General features: G+C 43.2%; 1 protein-coding gene and 1 long non-coding RNA gene across 4 annotated transcripts in view; one reads left to right on the top strand and one right to left on the bottom strand.

Annotated features, from left to right (window-relative positions):
• Positions 1-4,876: 4,876 nt before the first annotated feature.
• On the bottom strand, positions 4,877-16,379 carry SNAPC1 (small nuclear RNA activating complex polypeptide 1). 2 transcript variants are annotated; one of them, XR_008746897.1, is made up of 11 exons: positions 16,213-16,379; positions 15,309-15,468; positions 13,440-13,580; positions 12,696-12,800; positions 11,480-11,638; positions 10,952-11,023; positions 9,672-9,734; positions 8,573-8,714; positions 6,035-6,118; positions 5,210-5,365; positions 4,877-5,123 (listed from the first exon to the last, which is right to left on the bottom strand). XR_008746897.1 is itself a non-coding variant. In XM_055802458.1 (10 exons), the coding sequence occupies exons 1-10, from the start codon at positions 16,338-16,340 to the stop codon at positions 5,334-5,336; spliced, it is 1,086 nt and encodes a 361-aa protein (XP_055658433.1). In that variant the 5' UTR covers positions 16,341-16,379; the 3' UTR covers positions 4,877-5,333. The 2 variants fall into 2 exon arrangements, 1 of the variants encoding a protein (XP_055658433.1); XM_055802458.1 differs by having other exon boundaries at positions 4,877-5,365.
• A 692-nt stretch (positions 16,380-17,071) lies between these two features.
• The window catches only part of LOC114013390 (uncharacterized), a 31,435-nt gene continuing 31,278 nt past the window's right edge, over positions 17,072-17,228 (top strand). For both annotated transcript variants that reach the window (XR_008746906.1, XR_008746901.1), the window contains exon 1: positions 17,072-17,155. This is a non-coding gene — a long non-coding RNA (uncharacterized LOC114013390). The remainder of the gene's footprint in view (positions 17,156-17,228) is intronic.

Here is a 17,228-nt window from a genome sequence, read left to right as displayed (position 1 = left end):
CGGCGGCCGCCCCCACCCCCGGGCGCAGCAGCGCCCCGCACCCAGAGCCCCGGCGGGGCGGGGGGGGTGGGGTGTGACCGGTGCCCCCGGCTCCCGCGCGTCGTGCCGGGCTCCAGAGGCCGGTGCCCGTCGGCAGCATCGGTGAGGTACCGCGGCCACCGCCACCCGCACCCCGAGCGGCGTGGCCAGCGCGCAGCACCGCGTCAGAACCGCTCTGGGCACCGCTGTGCTCGTCCGCACGACTCAAACGTGACCTCAGCTTCCCTCACAGATACAAAGCTCTCTTCTAAAGAAACAAGTCCATCCCCGTCGCCGATAACCTTTAACAGCAGGCGTCTGGCCCTTCCATCCTCCATTGTCTCCCATACCCACGTTCACAACTCAAGTGGAAGCAGCTGGCTGGCTGTTACAGAAAGCCCAAGCTGTTGCAAGATCATTTTGCTTCGCACATTTCCATTGTAGCCAAACTCCGGCGCCGCATAGAGAAGGCTAACCCAAGTCCTGAAGTTCTGGGAGCAAGACAGCGTTTTAGCACATTTCTCAACCCCTTGTAGCTCACGAAGTTCTTGCAGTGCCATTTCCAAGCATCGGGCTGCACGCAGACAGACCAGGCAAGTATTCCATTAACAGGTTTAACTACATCCCCAGATTTGAGGACAAAGATGAAAACGGGGTGAGGAAGCCAAGCCCGCACACCAAGCTTTGTAAAATGTGAATGGGCAACTCCAGCAGTAGAATGAACTTCAAAATGAAATATTGCAGAAAAGGAGGAATAAAATATCTCTGTCATTTGAAGAACTAGCTATCTATGTCTGATGAGAGAATATAAACTCTCTGCACAGGGTCCTGCCATGCAAAACATTTAAGTATAATACTAGAATAAACCTCAAGGTATCCTCTAGTCCATCTCCTGTCTCCAAAGCAGGATAAGGTCCACCTCAGACAGCCATGTCTGATTTTTTCCAGCATTGTTCTGAACTCCTACAGTAAAAGTCATTCTGCTGTTTATAAGGCCCAACTGTTCACTTAACTGCAGAAATCTATTAAGTAAAGTCACATTGCTGCAGATTATGTAGCTCTACCTCTGTGAACATGGAAAACAATCAATCACCATTTGCATAAACCCATGTTACAAAGCTGTAAAGACCATTACCTGGAAGACTGTTACATTCACTCTCAAACCCTTTATTTTCCAGGCTAAATTCTCTTGCAGTCCATTTTCTTTTTGTTGCCCCTTTTTTTATTTTTTAGGATTCTCCAGTTATTCTAGAGGTGATGTCTACATCCTCCCCAAACTATACACAACATGGATCACCGCTGCTATCCATGGCATTTGGAGTTTTTCACATCACCCCATACTCCTGATCCACTTTCGGCTTCAGGTCTGCAAAAAACCTTGAGACTGAGAACAGCTGCTTACACAAGCATCCCCGCACTGGTACTTGCATTTAATCTGTCATTCCAAGCTCAGCCTTTTGCACTTACCTTTACTGAATTAGACCGTGTTGATTTCTCACATTATAAGAGTAAAATTTATATTGGAAAATGTCTTCCACTCAAAGTTTCTAAACTGATGTCACCTGTAAGGGTTTTAAGTTTATTCTGCTTTTCATTACCCACATTATACTTGTAAACATTGCATAGCACTAGGTCAAACCTCTGCTTAAGAGGATCTTTTAGCTTTGCCAAAGAAATGCTGATTACTATTGTAGGAACGTAGTTCTTCAGTCAGTTGTACATTCATCTTAAGAGAAGTTTCAGCCAAACCATACTTCTCTAGTTTATTTACAAAAATTATGACAACATCCAGACACATACTGTCACGTTGCCTCACTCCTACCCACCAGGTCAGGTGGAAGTTAGACCAGTGTTAGAGATGAAGTTTCCTGGCAGCCGTTAACTACTGTATTAGCTGAGGCTACAACCAGCAGGGAAGTTACATACTAGAAAACAATATTCTTGGAAGTCTAGATTTACTGTGGTTGGCAGGGGGAAGGGTAGGTTGTTTGGTGGTGTTTTTTTTAATGACAGCTATTTGCTTCAATGAAGCATTTCAGGAAGTCCCTCTCCTGTTTTTAAAAGCCTGTAATTGCCCATCAGACTGCAGCAAGGGGTTTTTTGTTGTTTTTTTTAAATGATTACACCAGCATTATGAAACTTTGCTTACAGATGCCTTTAAATTCTCAGGATTACTCTTGTGAAATATTACCCCTGCATACAGTCAGCAGTTCTAAGTCTACCCTTAAGCATAACCTCCATTTTACATCTACATAATTTTATAAACAAATTACAGAAAACTTGGTTTTGTAATTACAATATTAAAATAACTGCTAGTTGAATGCACCCATCTCTGTGCCTAGTCAAGCCTTTCCATACTGCCAATGTGGATTTGCAATAATTTTCAGATATGTGTGGAGGGAAGACTCATGTCACCATATATTGAAAATTCTGAAAAATTCTCCTACTCAGCTCTTTAGATGGTCCAAAGATACAAGGAGATGCAAACAAGATTGTCACATTATGAAAAAGTGCCACTGCACAGGATAGTATTAAACATATTCCTTAAATATGTTAAAATAAATTTATGCTATATATATGCATAGAGGGATTTTTAAAAGTCCGTGGACATATGTTACCATTGTCCGGGTTGGACAACGCAGGCCTGTTAGCTGAAGCTGCAGAGCAGTTTTAAATTGTCCTGGGAACAAGCAGGGTGAGAAAGAAAACAAGCTATACACAAACAAGAAGCCAGGTGCAAAGCAAGTCCTGGGAACCGCGGAATCAACACAATCTCACCCGCACACTCCGATCTGGCGCCTGCAGCATGCCCACCGATCAGCGACACGGACACCCGCAAGGCCAGAGACTCTTATCCAATCACCTGTGTGTAAAGTCGGGTGAGCGGTCGGTTTAAGTTATAAATATGACCTGCTTGTTTAATAAAGGGAGCACGGCATGTAGCCGTATTGGTGTGATTGTCGTGACTTGGCCGACTCTCCACGGGGAGCCCTCTTTGTATATGGAAGAGTAAGTTATCTGAAAGTAGCCTGTCAAAGCGAAAAGCATTTGTAGCTGCGTTTAATCTTCAGTTTCCTTGAGAAAGATACCTGCAAGCTGGAGGGAAACAGAAAATGAGAATTCATTTTCAATTCCCTTCCAGGGACGAATCCAGTCCCACGTAGCTGGAAGACCTAGCTTAACCTTGGTGTCCAGAAACAGCAGAAGAGTACTGGTGCTGTGAAGTTCATCCTTAAGCAGCTTCCTAAGTGAAGAAACTCATAAGAAATCATGAATTTGAAGCTATAGTCCCAATACCTGCTAGAAAGAAGTCTCCTTCTTCATCCGTGTCTTTCCTAGCCAAGAAGACATTCAAGTACTCCACTGCACCTCATCTCCAAATTGCTCCCCCATTACACCCATACTTCTATCCATCCCCTGCAACATCAGGATACCAGAAAGCTTCTCCATCAGCCTGTACACCCACACCCATGGCAGCAGCTGCAACTGACAAACGCAGTATTACCAACAGGATCCTAACTACATTAAGATGAGCAGAAAATACTGAGCAAAAGAAGTTTGGTTAAGTTTCTCATAAGCAGTCTCTTTGTATCTCTTGTACCTGCTCACCAAAAATTAGGAACAGAAATGCTTAAAGACAGAATGAGTTTGTGCTGGTAACAGAAAAGCACAAGCATCGTTATTGTCAGAAAACCCAATTAAAGCCAAACGATTCACAACTTATGGAAATGATACCACCAAAACCTTTATAACTACAGATGAGGTTTTTTTAAACAGACTGCATCTATGGCATGTTCCAGCCACAAACTGAGCCCAGCACCTTAGGAGCAGAAGCGCAGTGGAAGAGTGAACATTAAACCAGGAAAAAGGGATAGAAACTAAGTGCATGTATGATAATACAGTTGAATTTATTACCACTGCAACAATTTCCCCCCCAAAGTAATTAGATCTGGACTAATGACTTTTGGATTCAGCTGTAAAGATTTTGGTCATTCAACTGAATCAAGTTACTATGCACTAAGGTTGTGCCTTTATTATAAGGTGTTTCCTTTCTTCCCGTTAACAAGGTTGAGTGCAACACTGGTGCTTAATTATTAGTTTTTCCAGTGTTCAACCTGTTTGTTATTTAGGCCCATTCCTCCTTACCAACTAATGCATTTAATACAGCCCCCTTTTTATACTCAAAGCATTTGTATTTCCACTTCATGTTTTTTCTTCTGTCAGGGCACTTCAAAGGAATTCCAAGGCCTTTGAGAGTCATACTACTAAACTAGTTCACTCAGTTTATGTCCCTTTAATATTAGAAATCTTTCAAATTTCTATTTTGTATTCCTTCTTCTGGGAGAGGACAACTCAACTTCTTTGGCCTTTCTTGATGCTACAGCTATGATCAACTGGAGAAAACAGCAAAGAGAATACCTATCCACGTTCTTCTTGCTGTGGTCAGTCAGGGCTATTTAAGGCTATAGCCTTTCAGGGCCAAATAACACTAATTCTGCTGTTTGTTATTGCTTACAAAAAATACTCCAGCTTACGATTCTCAGTCTGTTTGCTTTTTCTGCAGTACTGTTGCCTAGCAATCATTTCCCATCCTGTACCTGTTCTCAGTACTGAGCTCCATGCTTATTTCCACACCCACTTCTTCCCTCCCCTCCAATTTATAAAGATTGTTTTGAATTCCAGTCCTGCCCTTGTAAAGCTTAGGGTCATCTGCATGTTACATTTCTTCTTTCAAATATACAGCTGGATCTGCTGGAGTACAATAAAAGGCCTGTCACCAAGTTCATTTCCCACACCTGGGGGATCAAACCACGATAAACACTGCTGAAGTTACACACTATAAAATGAAGCAAGTAAATTGTGAAAAATCATTTATTGTCCTAATTTCAACAGTCAATAACCTTAATTTTATGCTCAGAGATAAAAGATTACAAAAGTGTCTCATATGGGTAAGTATTTTGTGAGGTGTTGTTTTAACAGTCTCAGCTAAAAGCATCATTGCAGATCAACACGCGTTCCAAGTCATAACTCACATTGTACAAGCTGAATACAACAAGCAATCATCTTCTTTTTCCATCTCAAACAGGGCATAGCAACTTTGCCTCCTACAAGAAACATTTACCAGGTCAATAAAGGCAGCCACTGCTGTACCATGAGATAGCTAAGGTCACTACCAGTATTCCAGCATCACCTGTAGTTCTTGTCCCAGACACTTCTTGTTGTAAATTCAATGGCATCCAAAATAAGCACTTGTTACCTCTGACATTCACATTTTGTCATTAAAATTAACATTAGTGCTTCTCCAACTGGACCCTCTAACATCTTTTCCTCTTGGGGAGAGATACTTCTGAAAGGAAATAAAAAGATTTTTGTGACAAGCTTGTCAAACTGTCTTCCCTCATGCAAACGATTAAAGTAGAATTAATTCTGCCCAGCAAAGGAAACCGATCAGGTGAGCTCTTGAGATTCCCTCCCAATCCCTCCCCCATGGTTTTAAATAGGAAAAAACATCTTTTTAGATTCTACAGCACTCTATCATTCAAAATATCAATTAAAATTCCATTGATGAACAAAATACTGTACTTCAAAACTTATTCAATCTTGAGAGCTTTCTGCTCCTCGTGAACACCTTTAAGATTTCATTGTGAAATTCGCAAATGGAATGCTCACAAAATTAAGCACAAAATACCTCAAGTGATTGCTTATGGGTATTTTTAATGCTTCACAATCTGATGGCAAATTCTGAGAAATGAAGAATGTTCCCAAGTCAGAAACCTTTTGTCCACAACAACTTGAAGGAAAAGTAAATAAAGTACAGTACTAAACACACCATTATGTCTTCAATCTGACCATTTAAAATTGAGTGAATTCACATTGTCTACAAGCAAGATGATCAGAGAATGTAATCTCATTTCAGTACTACAAGATGCTGTTTCGCTTTTGGCTCTTTGCTACAGCACAGTAGAGAGCTATTAAAAAACAAGTCACCGGTTTGTTACAATTTCAATCATTGTACCTTCGTCATCCGAATTCTCTTCTTCTGCGATTATCGGCATCCCAATATACTGAGTTTCAGTTTCCTTTGCCACTTGCATTTCACCTGCAGACAAATATTTTTTTTTGATGAAAAACTGTCAGCTTTTTTTTTTGCTTCTGCATCTCAGGTCCAGCAGTTATAAGACTGTTCACCTGCCACTCTCTTGAATTTCTAAGTCAAAGGCTGTAGAGAAAAACCTGTTTCACAGTACCTGCATATGGCTCACCAAACAAACCTTCAATAACAAGTAATTAACACTACAATTTTAAAGCATATTAATCACAAAACGTCCAGAGACAATTCAAAATGCCCTTATGCTTCTTCAACACTTCACCTACTGTTTTAAAGTGAAGCAAAAGCAACATTGCCTAATGCCCGTATCTGAAGAAGGACTAATTTTCTCAGTAACTTTTCTTCTAGCAGAAGGTAAGCAAGTCAGAAAACAGAGATTGGAACTCTGAAATGAAATCCCTGTCTTCAAAATAAAGTTCATTCAAAACTATTTTGCTGTTTGATTTCATTTACTCTTTAATAAATAATAAATCAATCTTAAATGGCAGAGCAACTTCTATCGGTTTAAAAATTGGATATCAGAAAGAAAATTTCCTTAAGAGAAGTAAATTCCCATGTTTTCAGAACTAGGAGACAAAGAAATCCAAAGAGTCTCAGACACGCACCACCCCCCCACCACCCCCCAAAAAAAAGGATGCATAAGCAGGGATATGCAAATACCTAGAAAGTAAAAGTGTGCCAATCTAGATAACATAAATGATATGACAGTAAAATAAATCAATGAATCACCAGTCAGTTCAGGTATGCCAAGGAACAGCAACACCAGACAGGATCTCTTCAACAGAGACCTAAGTTGATGGCTGATCTTCTTCCTCACCTCCTCTTCTGATCTAGCAAAAGTCCTCTCACACCAGGTCTTATACTTATGTCAAAATGAGTCAGTCCTCAAGTTCTGAGACTTGATTTCTTTCAGAATATATTTACATAAATGATAATACCATACAACAAGAATCCATACAAATGGCTAATCCTTTAAGTTGTTGGTCTCAGCCTCATAATTTCAAAAAACTTCACAAATAAATGAAATTAAAAATATTAATTTGGCAGTTTTGGAACAGGTGAATCAATTTTTTTGTAAAAACTTCTGTTCTGAGGTAGAAAGGAGTTTAAGTCTGATTTTTTTACTTCTAAAAATGTTCACCATATCCTCGCTCACCCCACTACATTCTGTTTGTACTTTCTCTATAGGCATTTTCACTCTATAGGCAGCCATTCTTGTCAACCACAAAATTCTATCTTCTCCACAGCACTCAAGAGGAAATTACAGGTATTTGCATTTAGTATTCCACAATATCACTTGTTAAAAGTTTGAAGTCTTTTTCTGACTACATTAAGCAAGGCCCTTTACAGAGCACATACAGAGACATCCCTTGCTGCTTATATTAGTATAGATAAACCAGAATGATATCAAGTACAAGCAGTTAAAAGTATTTCCTTCCAGGGCGCATTTGAAAGCAAGAAAAAAAGTCTCAAAGACTAGACGTAAGTACCCTGTACCGGTTTTAAAAAAAAATTGCTCCCTAAAAGTGTTTTTATTCCTAGCTAAAATTATTATGCTCAGGAGAAATCAAACAATTACAGAACAGAATCATAAAAAACAAGTCACAGGTGTATAAACCCAACCTATCCCCCCATTCCACCCCCATCAGGAAGGGAAACCTTAAGTCTAGTTATAAACTAAAAAAACCTAGAACTGTTATAATGTAATAACTGCAACACTGAAATCAAGGAACCTATCTGCAATCAGTTTTGGTACTACATCAGTTGATGACAAAAGATTTGTATTCACATGGAAGCACTAAAAATTTCAGTAACAAAAGAACAAAGTAAGTAATGAGTATCAGGTGGAAGGAGAATGACTGATGTGACAATGCAGGTACTAGTCTTACAAAGCAATCATCATCATTAAGACATCAGTATCATTTTCTCTTCAGAAATATTAAAGGATATTCCTTCCAGAGCTCAGGAACAGAACAGGGCAAGGTTTAAGCTGGACTTGGTGAAGATAGTATGAACTATCAAAATTATCAGATAGGCCGATTTTCATCAAAAAAAGATAGCTTCATAAGTAGAAGCTATCTGTCATAACAGCTAGACACATCTTAAGCTACAGTATGTTTGTTATACAGCAATAGGAAAAATTTAAGACACTGCCACACAGCACATGCTTTTCCAAGGTCATGCCTTTGCAGGGAAAAATTGGCACGACTATGTATGAGACTTCAGATTAACAACAAACTGCACGTACTCTGGTTGTCTTTCTACCTAACCAGACTGTGGAAAACAATAAAAAATGTTTAGTTACAATACTGGTACTGCAAAACATTTCTTAAATCTTCTGCCTCCAATGATCAACAGTAAAATTTAACCCGTCTGCCTCAGCTAGCAAAGCAATGGATATATTTTTGCAGTCTCTCCAGGTTCACAAGCGTAATGGAGAAATACCTTTGATTTCCAAAGAATCTCTTCTCCTTGCTGGCTGTGGTCTCTTACTGGGTTTTTTACCTCGGCTTGGAGATCTGCCATAATTTGATCCTGATTCAGAAGATTCTAATCTTACTTGACGATGTCTTCTGGATTTGGAAGCCTAGAACCCAAACATACATACGAATGATACAAAAAAGCTAAACTTCTCCAGGCAGATATTACTATACATCACCCAGTACCTTACAAATCAGCTAGGACCAAAGCATCAACTTCCACGTCAAGGTGGAAGAGGGATGGAAGGGGAGGGAAGATTCCCACTAGTTCCTGTTCTTCAATTTTAACAGTACAACACCCTTCTGTGATTTGATGGGAGTTATCACTTAAAATTCAGGAAACAAAACATTAATTTATTTTCAAACTATTCCCTGTTGGTATCAACCTACACCATGTGGCACACTGCTGCATGCAAGCAAAAGGAACACTTCTGAAAACCGCTGCACCATAAAGGCTCCTTACTGTCGTATTTTGCTTAGGTGCCTAGAAAACATTACTACTGCACATTCACAAGTCTGGACTGTTACACATTCCGGAGCTCTGCTTCATTTAATAATGCATTTTTCAATAAGATTTTAATAAACAAGGCAAGTTGTAATGTTTCTCATATGCCTGCTATAAAAAAAGACAGATCAAGAATATTTTTAAAGTAGCAGTTATGGAAACAATGTTTCCAAGAACTTCCAACTGATTTTAAACTCCTGAGTTCCATTTTCACAAGCATCTTCTGAGATTCCAAGATAGTAAGCTTCAAGGAATTTGAGCAATTAAAAGTACTTGAGAGTTTATTCAATCTACTTCAACAGAGCGTAGACATTAGAAGATACCTTGTAAACGAAAATCCCCCAAGCACAGACCGTATCTGCACTGTTTCCATAAATCTAACAAGAACAGTATGAGCTTTGGGTTTCCTCAATGTATTAGGAAAACCAGAACATTTAAAGGTTGAATTACAGAGTACAATTTTAATCCACTCCTTTCTGACCCAGCATTTACACTAAGCTGGTACTTACAACTGTTCTTTAAAAATAAATACATCCCTATCATCAAGTTTTATACCTACCTCAGCAACTGCAGAGTAAGACTTGTATTTGATTCTAGCCAACGCATTTGCCCTTTCAGAACCCTGCAAAGAAACAAGTGATCAGTCACAAAGTTCTCTTATTTTATTATAGCACTACTGAAATGAAATATCACATCAGACAATCACTTGAGCAGTATCTCACTACAGCTGTAATTCTATAATTAGCTCTATATCAGAATGCTGCCAAACTGTTACCTAAAGAAAAGAAAAAGTTCAAATTTCATTAAAAAGGAAGAACACGTTTTCTGTTGCCTTCACTGTTACAAAGCCCAGGGGGAGAAAATCAGATTTGAAACTTCATACCTGTCCTGGTTTCAGCTGGGATAGTCAATTTTCTTCTTAGTAGGTAGTGCAGTGCTGTGTTTTGAATTAGGTGAGAGAACAACGCTGATAGCACACAGATGTTTTAAGTTGCTAGGTAATGTTTATACTAAGTCAAGGACTTTATAGATTCTCAGGACTTGCCAGGAGGAGGGTTGGAGTGGCACAAGAAATTGGGAGGGGACACAGCCAGGACAGCTGACCCAAACTAGCCAAAGGGATATTCCATACCACAGAACATCGTGCTCAGTCTGTAAACTGGGGGAAGTTGGCTGGACCTGCTGATCACTGCTCGGGGACTGGCTGGGCACCCATCAGCAGGTGCTGAGCAACTGCACTGTGCATCACTTGCTTTCTTTTCTCCCTTCCCTTTGGAATTTGTTCCTCTCCCCTTCTCCCTCCTTTTCATTATATATTTTTTTTCAATTAAAAATTATTCTTACCTCAACCCTCAAGTTCTACATTCCTTCCCAATTCTCCTCCCCATCCCTCTAATGGTGGGGTAGGAAATGAGCGGCTGTGTGGTATTTAGTTACCAGCCAGGGCTCATTCAAATTCAAAGTTGAAATAAGCAGACATGCACAACGTGACAATTTTGTAGCATAAAAAATGGATACTGCACTCAGCTGAAACAGTAGGAACCATAAAGGAGTTTGCCCAAGAAAATACAGCTCCTTCCCCTCCTTACCTGAAAGAGAGGTTTTATGACAAGCATCTAAGAGCTATCACAGCAGTGAATGCTCACAGCTTAACAGAAAACAGTGTGTTTCAAAAACCAAACCAAACAAACAAACAGGAAAAACCAGCCAGCCCCACCAGCTATTCCTGGAACTTACTCTGACACTACTAAGGCTTGACACTGCTTAGCTTGTGATCTGAAGACAAAAAGCTAACAGATTTGGCCTGTGCAATGTAACAAATGAATTCACTTTTCCTACCTCTGATTCTAGAGGTCCTTCTTCCTTTTTGTCTCGTATTTCATCGGTTTCTTTAGCACTTAGGAATAATTTCTGGGGAAAAAAAACCAATGTATTTTTTTAAAAATGTCTGTCATATAAAACATGTAAAATCCAAGAACTGTGAAAAACCAAGGAAATATTTACACACATGCCTATCTTCTCCATCAATCTTACACTATGGCCTTTCCTCGATCCAAGAATAAGTGTTACAGAGGTGTTTCATATGGTCATTCTAATGCTGCCCTAAGTTGTTTCTTCCAGGACTGACCTCCCAGCAATCATTTATGTTATCACAGAGGCAGTACCACATACAAGCCCATGCCTCTCCCCCCACACCATAACTCTGCCTAGGGTTTTACTCATTCCATGTCTCCAGTGTTACAGTTCCTTCTACTTAAGTCTGAGATTTATCAAGTATGCTCAGAGGTAATTACACTAAGAAAGACAGTTCTTACATGTTCACACCATCTGTTAAGTTGCCACAGTGTAACGGTTGATATTACCTACCATTCTGTTCTGCTGCCATTCCTGATGTTCCAAGGTGATGTCTTTAAGATTGACTACAAATTCATCTTTTATCAAGCTCAGGGCATTGTCTGGCTGGGATCTGTCAGCTGAAATGATGCACTTCATTTTCTGATAGTGATCATGAATATTCATCAGTTCCTAAGATAAAAAAAAGAGGCTCTTTTCAGGGGGGAAAAAACACAAATTCCAGCAGTAAAGCAATATTCGCCCTCTACGAAGAAAACCAGAGTTACACAAACCATTCCAAGGAGACCACTGAACCAGCAGGAGCGTTAGAAACGTATTCTGCTTAGATCAGTTCGGTTTTAGGGAGCCTACCAATACTGCTACCTAGCACTGTCTGACCAGTCCACCAAGCAAACTAATGACGAAACAGATTCTTGCGTCTTTTAAATAAGGAAGTCTCTGATACTGAAGATCAGCGCTCATACAGATCTCATTCTGATATGGTGGTCTATTTTAATCTCTTTGGAGGAAGCATTTTACTTCCTCCTTTTGAGGAAGCAGGTCTTCTCACCCTACCATTTCACAGATTACTGATTTTTGTACCACTGTAGTCGACCTTACTGATGGTAATGAAGAATTTACAAATACATGTTTGCTAGCAGCAACTGGAAAAACCTGTAAACAAGCATCTATTACTGAGTCATAACGAGCAACATAAGAACCGATACCTGGTTTGAATTACTCGGTTTTTAATAAAATCTATTATATATTAAACAAACCCAAGTTTTAAAAGAAGGAATAAAAGGTTCAAGAAGGCTATAAACTTGCAGATAAGTAAATTCATAATACCACAAGTATCAAGTCTCCAACTGCAACCTGCAGACTTACCAAAACAAACATGCTTCCCCTACCTGCCTGCAGTCTTCCCTTTTTCTCCGCCTAAAAGACAACTAACCATTTACACCCTTCCCTTCCCCTTTTACATCTTATAGAGGCAAATGCACAAAACATTAGAGCCTATTTCAGTATTGATAAAGGTACCACGTTCTTCCAAAATAAATAAATTCTGTGTTTCTGAGTGTTCGGTAAAACTACAGGCTATTACCCTTGTCTGCATTCTGTGAGAAGCCTTACAAAGGACAAGACTGTGCTAATAGGAGAAGTTACAGCTCTTGGACAACAGAAGAAGAAAAACAGAACAAAACAAACCCCACTCACTGATTAATCTGTACTTTAAAAGCTACCGTACCTCCAATACATCATTAGTGATGAGGCTGTTTACTCTGTTACTTGGGTCCTTAAATTCTTCTTTAAATGCACTTTCCTGAATCTTCTTCTTAGTTCTGTAGTTCAGCTAAAGCAAGAGACAATGTTTTGTAACCTAATAGCAAACTTAAAACGACATAAAGGTCTTGAGAATCCTTACTGCATATCCATCGAGAGATGCTAAAGACATAAAACCATCTCATCAACAATAGCATGCAGCTTTACTGTCAAGTGCTCAGTCAGGACTTTTCAGAAATTATTCTCTAATGAAGAATTTAATTCAGCACCCAGACTCATTTCCACAAATGGTAAGACACCTCAAATCTAATAAGAAGATTAGATACTGAAAAAAATATTTTCAGGTGAGAAGCATGCTACATTCAAACATCCTCTAACTCAGGGGTCCTCAAAATACAGCCCGCACGCCAGATACAGCCCCCCAGGGTCCTCAATCCGGCCCTCGTATTTACAGAACCCCCCTGCCCCATCCCCACTGGGGGTTGGGGGGAAACCCAAGCAGCCGCAGATGACCTCCTGCCACTTCATCCGTGCGCCAGCCCCCCGTTTAAAAAGTTTGATGACTCCTGCTCTAAGCTTTACATCACATACCTATACATAAAGCAAGACATACTACATTTCAACACAGCCTCAAAGCTAAATACATGGGTGCTGTTGAAAGCTGAAGGTATTTAATTAAAAACGCTAAGTCATTAACGTAGTAACTCACTAGCTTTGGCATTGCTGTGAAATGGAATGCTCTGGCAAATCGCAGTGTCCTAAAGATGTATGCTGCGTCATAATGCTGGGAGTCTATCAGATCCTGTTGAAATTTCTGGATTTCAGGCCAATCCTTGAGCGCGATTCTGATCTGCAACAAAACAGTTTACATTTTGTTATACAAGCCTGCACATTTCAACAAATAAAAATTAATTCAGCGGACTACAGTGATCATGTTATACTACACACAGTTCTTGGATATCTAAGGTGTAGCATGTCACACGATCGCAGAACTACAGAAAGGATCCTACTCTAAATTTCATGCAGAGAAGCTTATTACACTGTTGCATTAAATACCCTCACTGAAGCTTTCTCTGCCAGCAACAAAGAACACAAGTAACTTTTGGCATTTGAAAAAGTTTATTCTTCACATTCTGAAGTGTCTCTAAACCAGTACTCACCTAGGAGACTCCCATTCACAAAATCATTAGGAAACAATACTTGTACCATGATCTGCTGCCAGTGAGATGCTCATAAAAGTATCTCTCCCTTATTTGCTTACTTTTGCTCCTCTCATCTCCTCTGCCCACTTCATTTTCTCTTTATCTAAGTTAGCTTCTTTGGTAACTCCTGTACTCTCTAACAGTTGCTGTTGCTAAAGGAGAAATTCACACACATGTGGGTACCGCTGGGCTTGCTTTAACCACAACTCAGTTGGGCCACCACCTCAGTGAGTGGCAGAAAACAAAGGGATACAGCACAGCTTATGGACATTTATCAAATCATTAGTCAATGCCCAAAGTTTTTAGAAGTTTCCTTTAGTTTTGTCAGTTCTACAAATCCATCAACTGATCCCTGTCCCAGTTGATTCATCTATTTGGTTCCTGCCTCTGCCTCGGTTTCAAGGTCCTCCTCAGATTATGATCTTCTTTCTGCCTGCTTTTAACTCACACAATCCTTCAAGCACACTTAGTCTTTGAACAAGCAATTCCGATTTACATATACTAATTTTTCTGAAAACACCTGCATTTCTGAGAGCACCTGTGTACACAAATTGATCATCTATTATTTTTCTATTCTTCTACTGATTAACTTGACAAAGTTTTAAGCCAGCCTTGGATTAGTACACAAGGGACGAGGCCTGGTTCTGCCATTTAGCAGCTTCAGCACTTTAAATTTCTTAATTCAAAATACATTTTCTTTAACAGCTATATAGCAGTGGGTTTAAAATTGCCTAAATTCATCACCATAAGAGGTCTTGACTTGTTTGAAGTCAAGATATAACGGCATCGTTGCAGACTACTCAGAAACTCTGGCTTCTTATTTAAAGATTTTTGATTCAATTGTGCATATGCACATAACATACATCACACAGCTTCCAAGTAAACCACTTCCTGCAGTTACATACCAGTCAGTCTCCTGTCCCAAAAGCAACAAGGAGGTGTCACGTCATTCAGGCATTCACCTTTTCAATCTATTTACTAATTCCACTTCTGGTTAACAGGAACTGGAAGTAATTCAGCCAGTCTTCATTCTTTTTAAATTCTAAGGAATAACTGGGGCTGTAACCGAGTTCACCCACAGCTGACAAGCACATTCTCTGTTACCATGTTGAAAGCTAGTCTTCTGCATTTTTGAACAAAGAGCTACAATTTAGGAGGCATATGCAATATTTTAGTGACTACCACCGAAGTTCTCAAACCCAAAGGTATTTGAAAGGCTATCTTTATCAAAGGGACCATCTTGTTCTAAATATTGTTATTTTAAGAAAGTGAGAGGAAACGGCCTGCCCATCTCGGATGACAAAGTAAACAGAGGTATACTGTATATCTTAATGTCTAGTATCTCCTGAGAATAATAAAACCTCAAGGACAATTACCTTTTGTTTTGGCTGACAAAGCTGCGTGTTATAGAGCCCATATAAAAGGTACAGAGCACCAACTCGAATCTGGAAAGCGTACGGGGGCAAGAAGTACTGCTGTGCCAGCTCCAAAGTCTTCTTTGTGAGCTTATTCCTCTCCAGAGCTCTAATTCTACCACTAAAGTAAACAAAAGAAAGCATGTTAAAGCAAGTAAATATAAAAGCACAGGTTTTACAAAAATCCACAATGCAGAAACAAGCTTTATGTATTTTAAAATGTATTATCATAGTTCTGGGAAGTCTTCAAAGACAGCCAGACCTTAAGTTCTCACACAGTACTGCATGAAATTCTCTGTATTAAATTAGATCTAAAGTGAAAAATTCCATGTGCCACAACCGCGTTTTTGATCTCGTGAGGCCCGTACCCAGCTCCCCGAGGTGTCAGTGTCCCAGCTTATCAAACAACCCGACCAACATTACCAACGCACCAAACAAACCCAGCTTACACCTGCTCCTCAGCATCGCACAGGGGCCGGTGCCCACTGCCACCCACCCACCCACCAGCCAGGCAGCCCCCCCCCCAAGCCCTGCCCCGAGGGAAGCAGCGCTCACCAGCACCCCCTTCGCGGGGCAGGCTGGGCAGCGAGGAGCTGCAAGCCCTGAGGGGGGAAGGCTCAATGAACTGGGGGGGGGGGGGGGGCGCCCTGAACTGGTGAGGGGCGCCCTGAACTTGGGGGGGGGGGAGCGCCCTGAGGGATAGGGGCGCGCTCCGAGGAGGAGGGGGAACGCGCCCTGAGGCGGTGGGGGCGCCCTGAGGCGGGGCGCGGGGGCCGGCCGGGGCCGGTACCACCCGAGCGGGCGCCGCGGCGGGGCGGCCGGCAGCGGAGAGGCCGCGGCGGGGCGGCCCGGACCCCTCGCTCACTAGAAGATGGTGTGGAACCGGCGCTCCCGCCACAGCTCAGCGAAGCGCTCGAAGCGGACAGTGTCGGCCTCCCGGAAGGCGCCGAGCAGCTCCTCACAGTCCTCCTGCAGCCCCGGCACCGCGCTCATCCCGCCGCCGCTCCGCGCCCGCGGCGCCTGCGCAGCTTCTCCGCGCAGCCGCTCCGCGCAGCCGCGCTGCTCCTCCAGGGGGCGGGGCTTGGGCCCTGGGGGCGACCCTGGGGGAAGCCCTCGGCGGGGGGGGAGCCGCTGCCCTTGCCCCGGGGGGGCTGTCCCTCTGTCCCCCCGCCGTGGGGGCCGGGCCGCGGTCGCGGAGAGGAGGGGGTGCGGGTACGGGCGGGAAGGAGCGGCCGCCGCTGTACGACAACCCCAGGGAGCCCGGGGGCGCCGGGGCCCCACCGGCGCCCCCCTCCGCTGACCCCGCAGCACCCCCGCAGTCCCGGGAGCGGCAGGGCCTTCCGGGGGAAGGGGGGCCCCGCGCTTCGCGGCCGCGCAGCCGTGACGCGCCGCCCCGCCGCCCCCAGCTGTGCCCCGCCGGGGCTGCCGCGGCCCCAGCTGCCGAGGGCCCCGTTGCCGCGGGAGCGGGGAGCGGGCGGCCGGCGGGGCGCGGCGGCTGCGGGAAGCCCCGTTCCCGCCCGAGCGAGCGCGGCGGGGGGGGGGGGGGGGGTGAGGCGGCGGCCCCCCCCCGGGCCAAGCGCGGCGTGCCGCCCGCTCCCCGCATGCACGGCCACACGTAGGCGGCCGGGGCGAGCGGGGGCCGCGGCTGCCGAGCCGCACGTAGGGTGGGTGGGTGCGGCCTCGCCGGCGGCGCGGAGCCGGGCGGTGGGGGCTCTTCTGCCCCGCGCTCCGCCGCGCACGGAGGGGCGAGCGGCCGCGGCGGCGGCCGGGGAGAGCAGCGCCGGCGTCGGAGAGCCCCGGTGCCCCGGGTGAGTACGGACCCGCGGGCCAGCGGCGGGCGAGCAGCCGGCAGCGGCTCGGGGCGCCGCGAGGCGCGTTCCG

The sequence above is a fragment of the Falco peregrinus genome, chromosome 1 (genome assembly GCF_023634155.1).
Source record: "Falco peregrinus isolate bFalPer1 chromosome 1, bFalPer1.pri, whole genome shotgun sequence".
Classification (NCBI taxonomy): Eukaryota; Metazoa; Chordata; class Aves; order Falconiformes; family Falconidae; genus Falco; species Falco peregrinus.
Note: the sequence above shows the minus strand (reverse complement) of the source record. Positions and strands in the feature narration are given on the sequence as shown.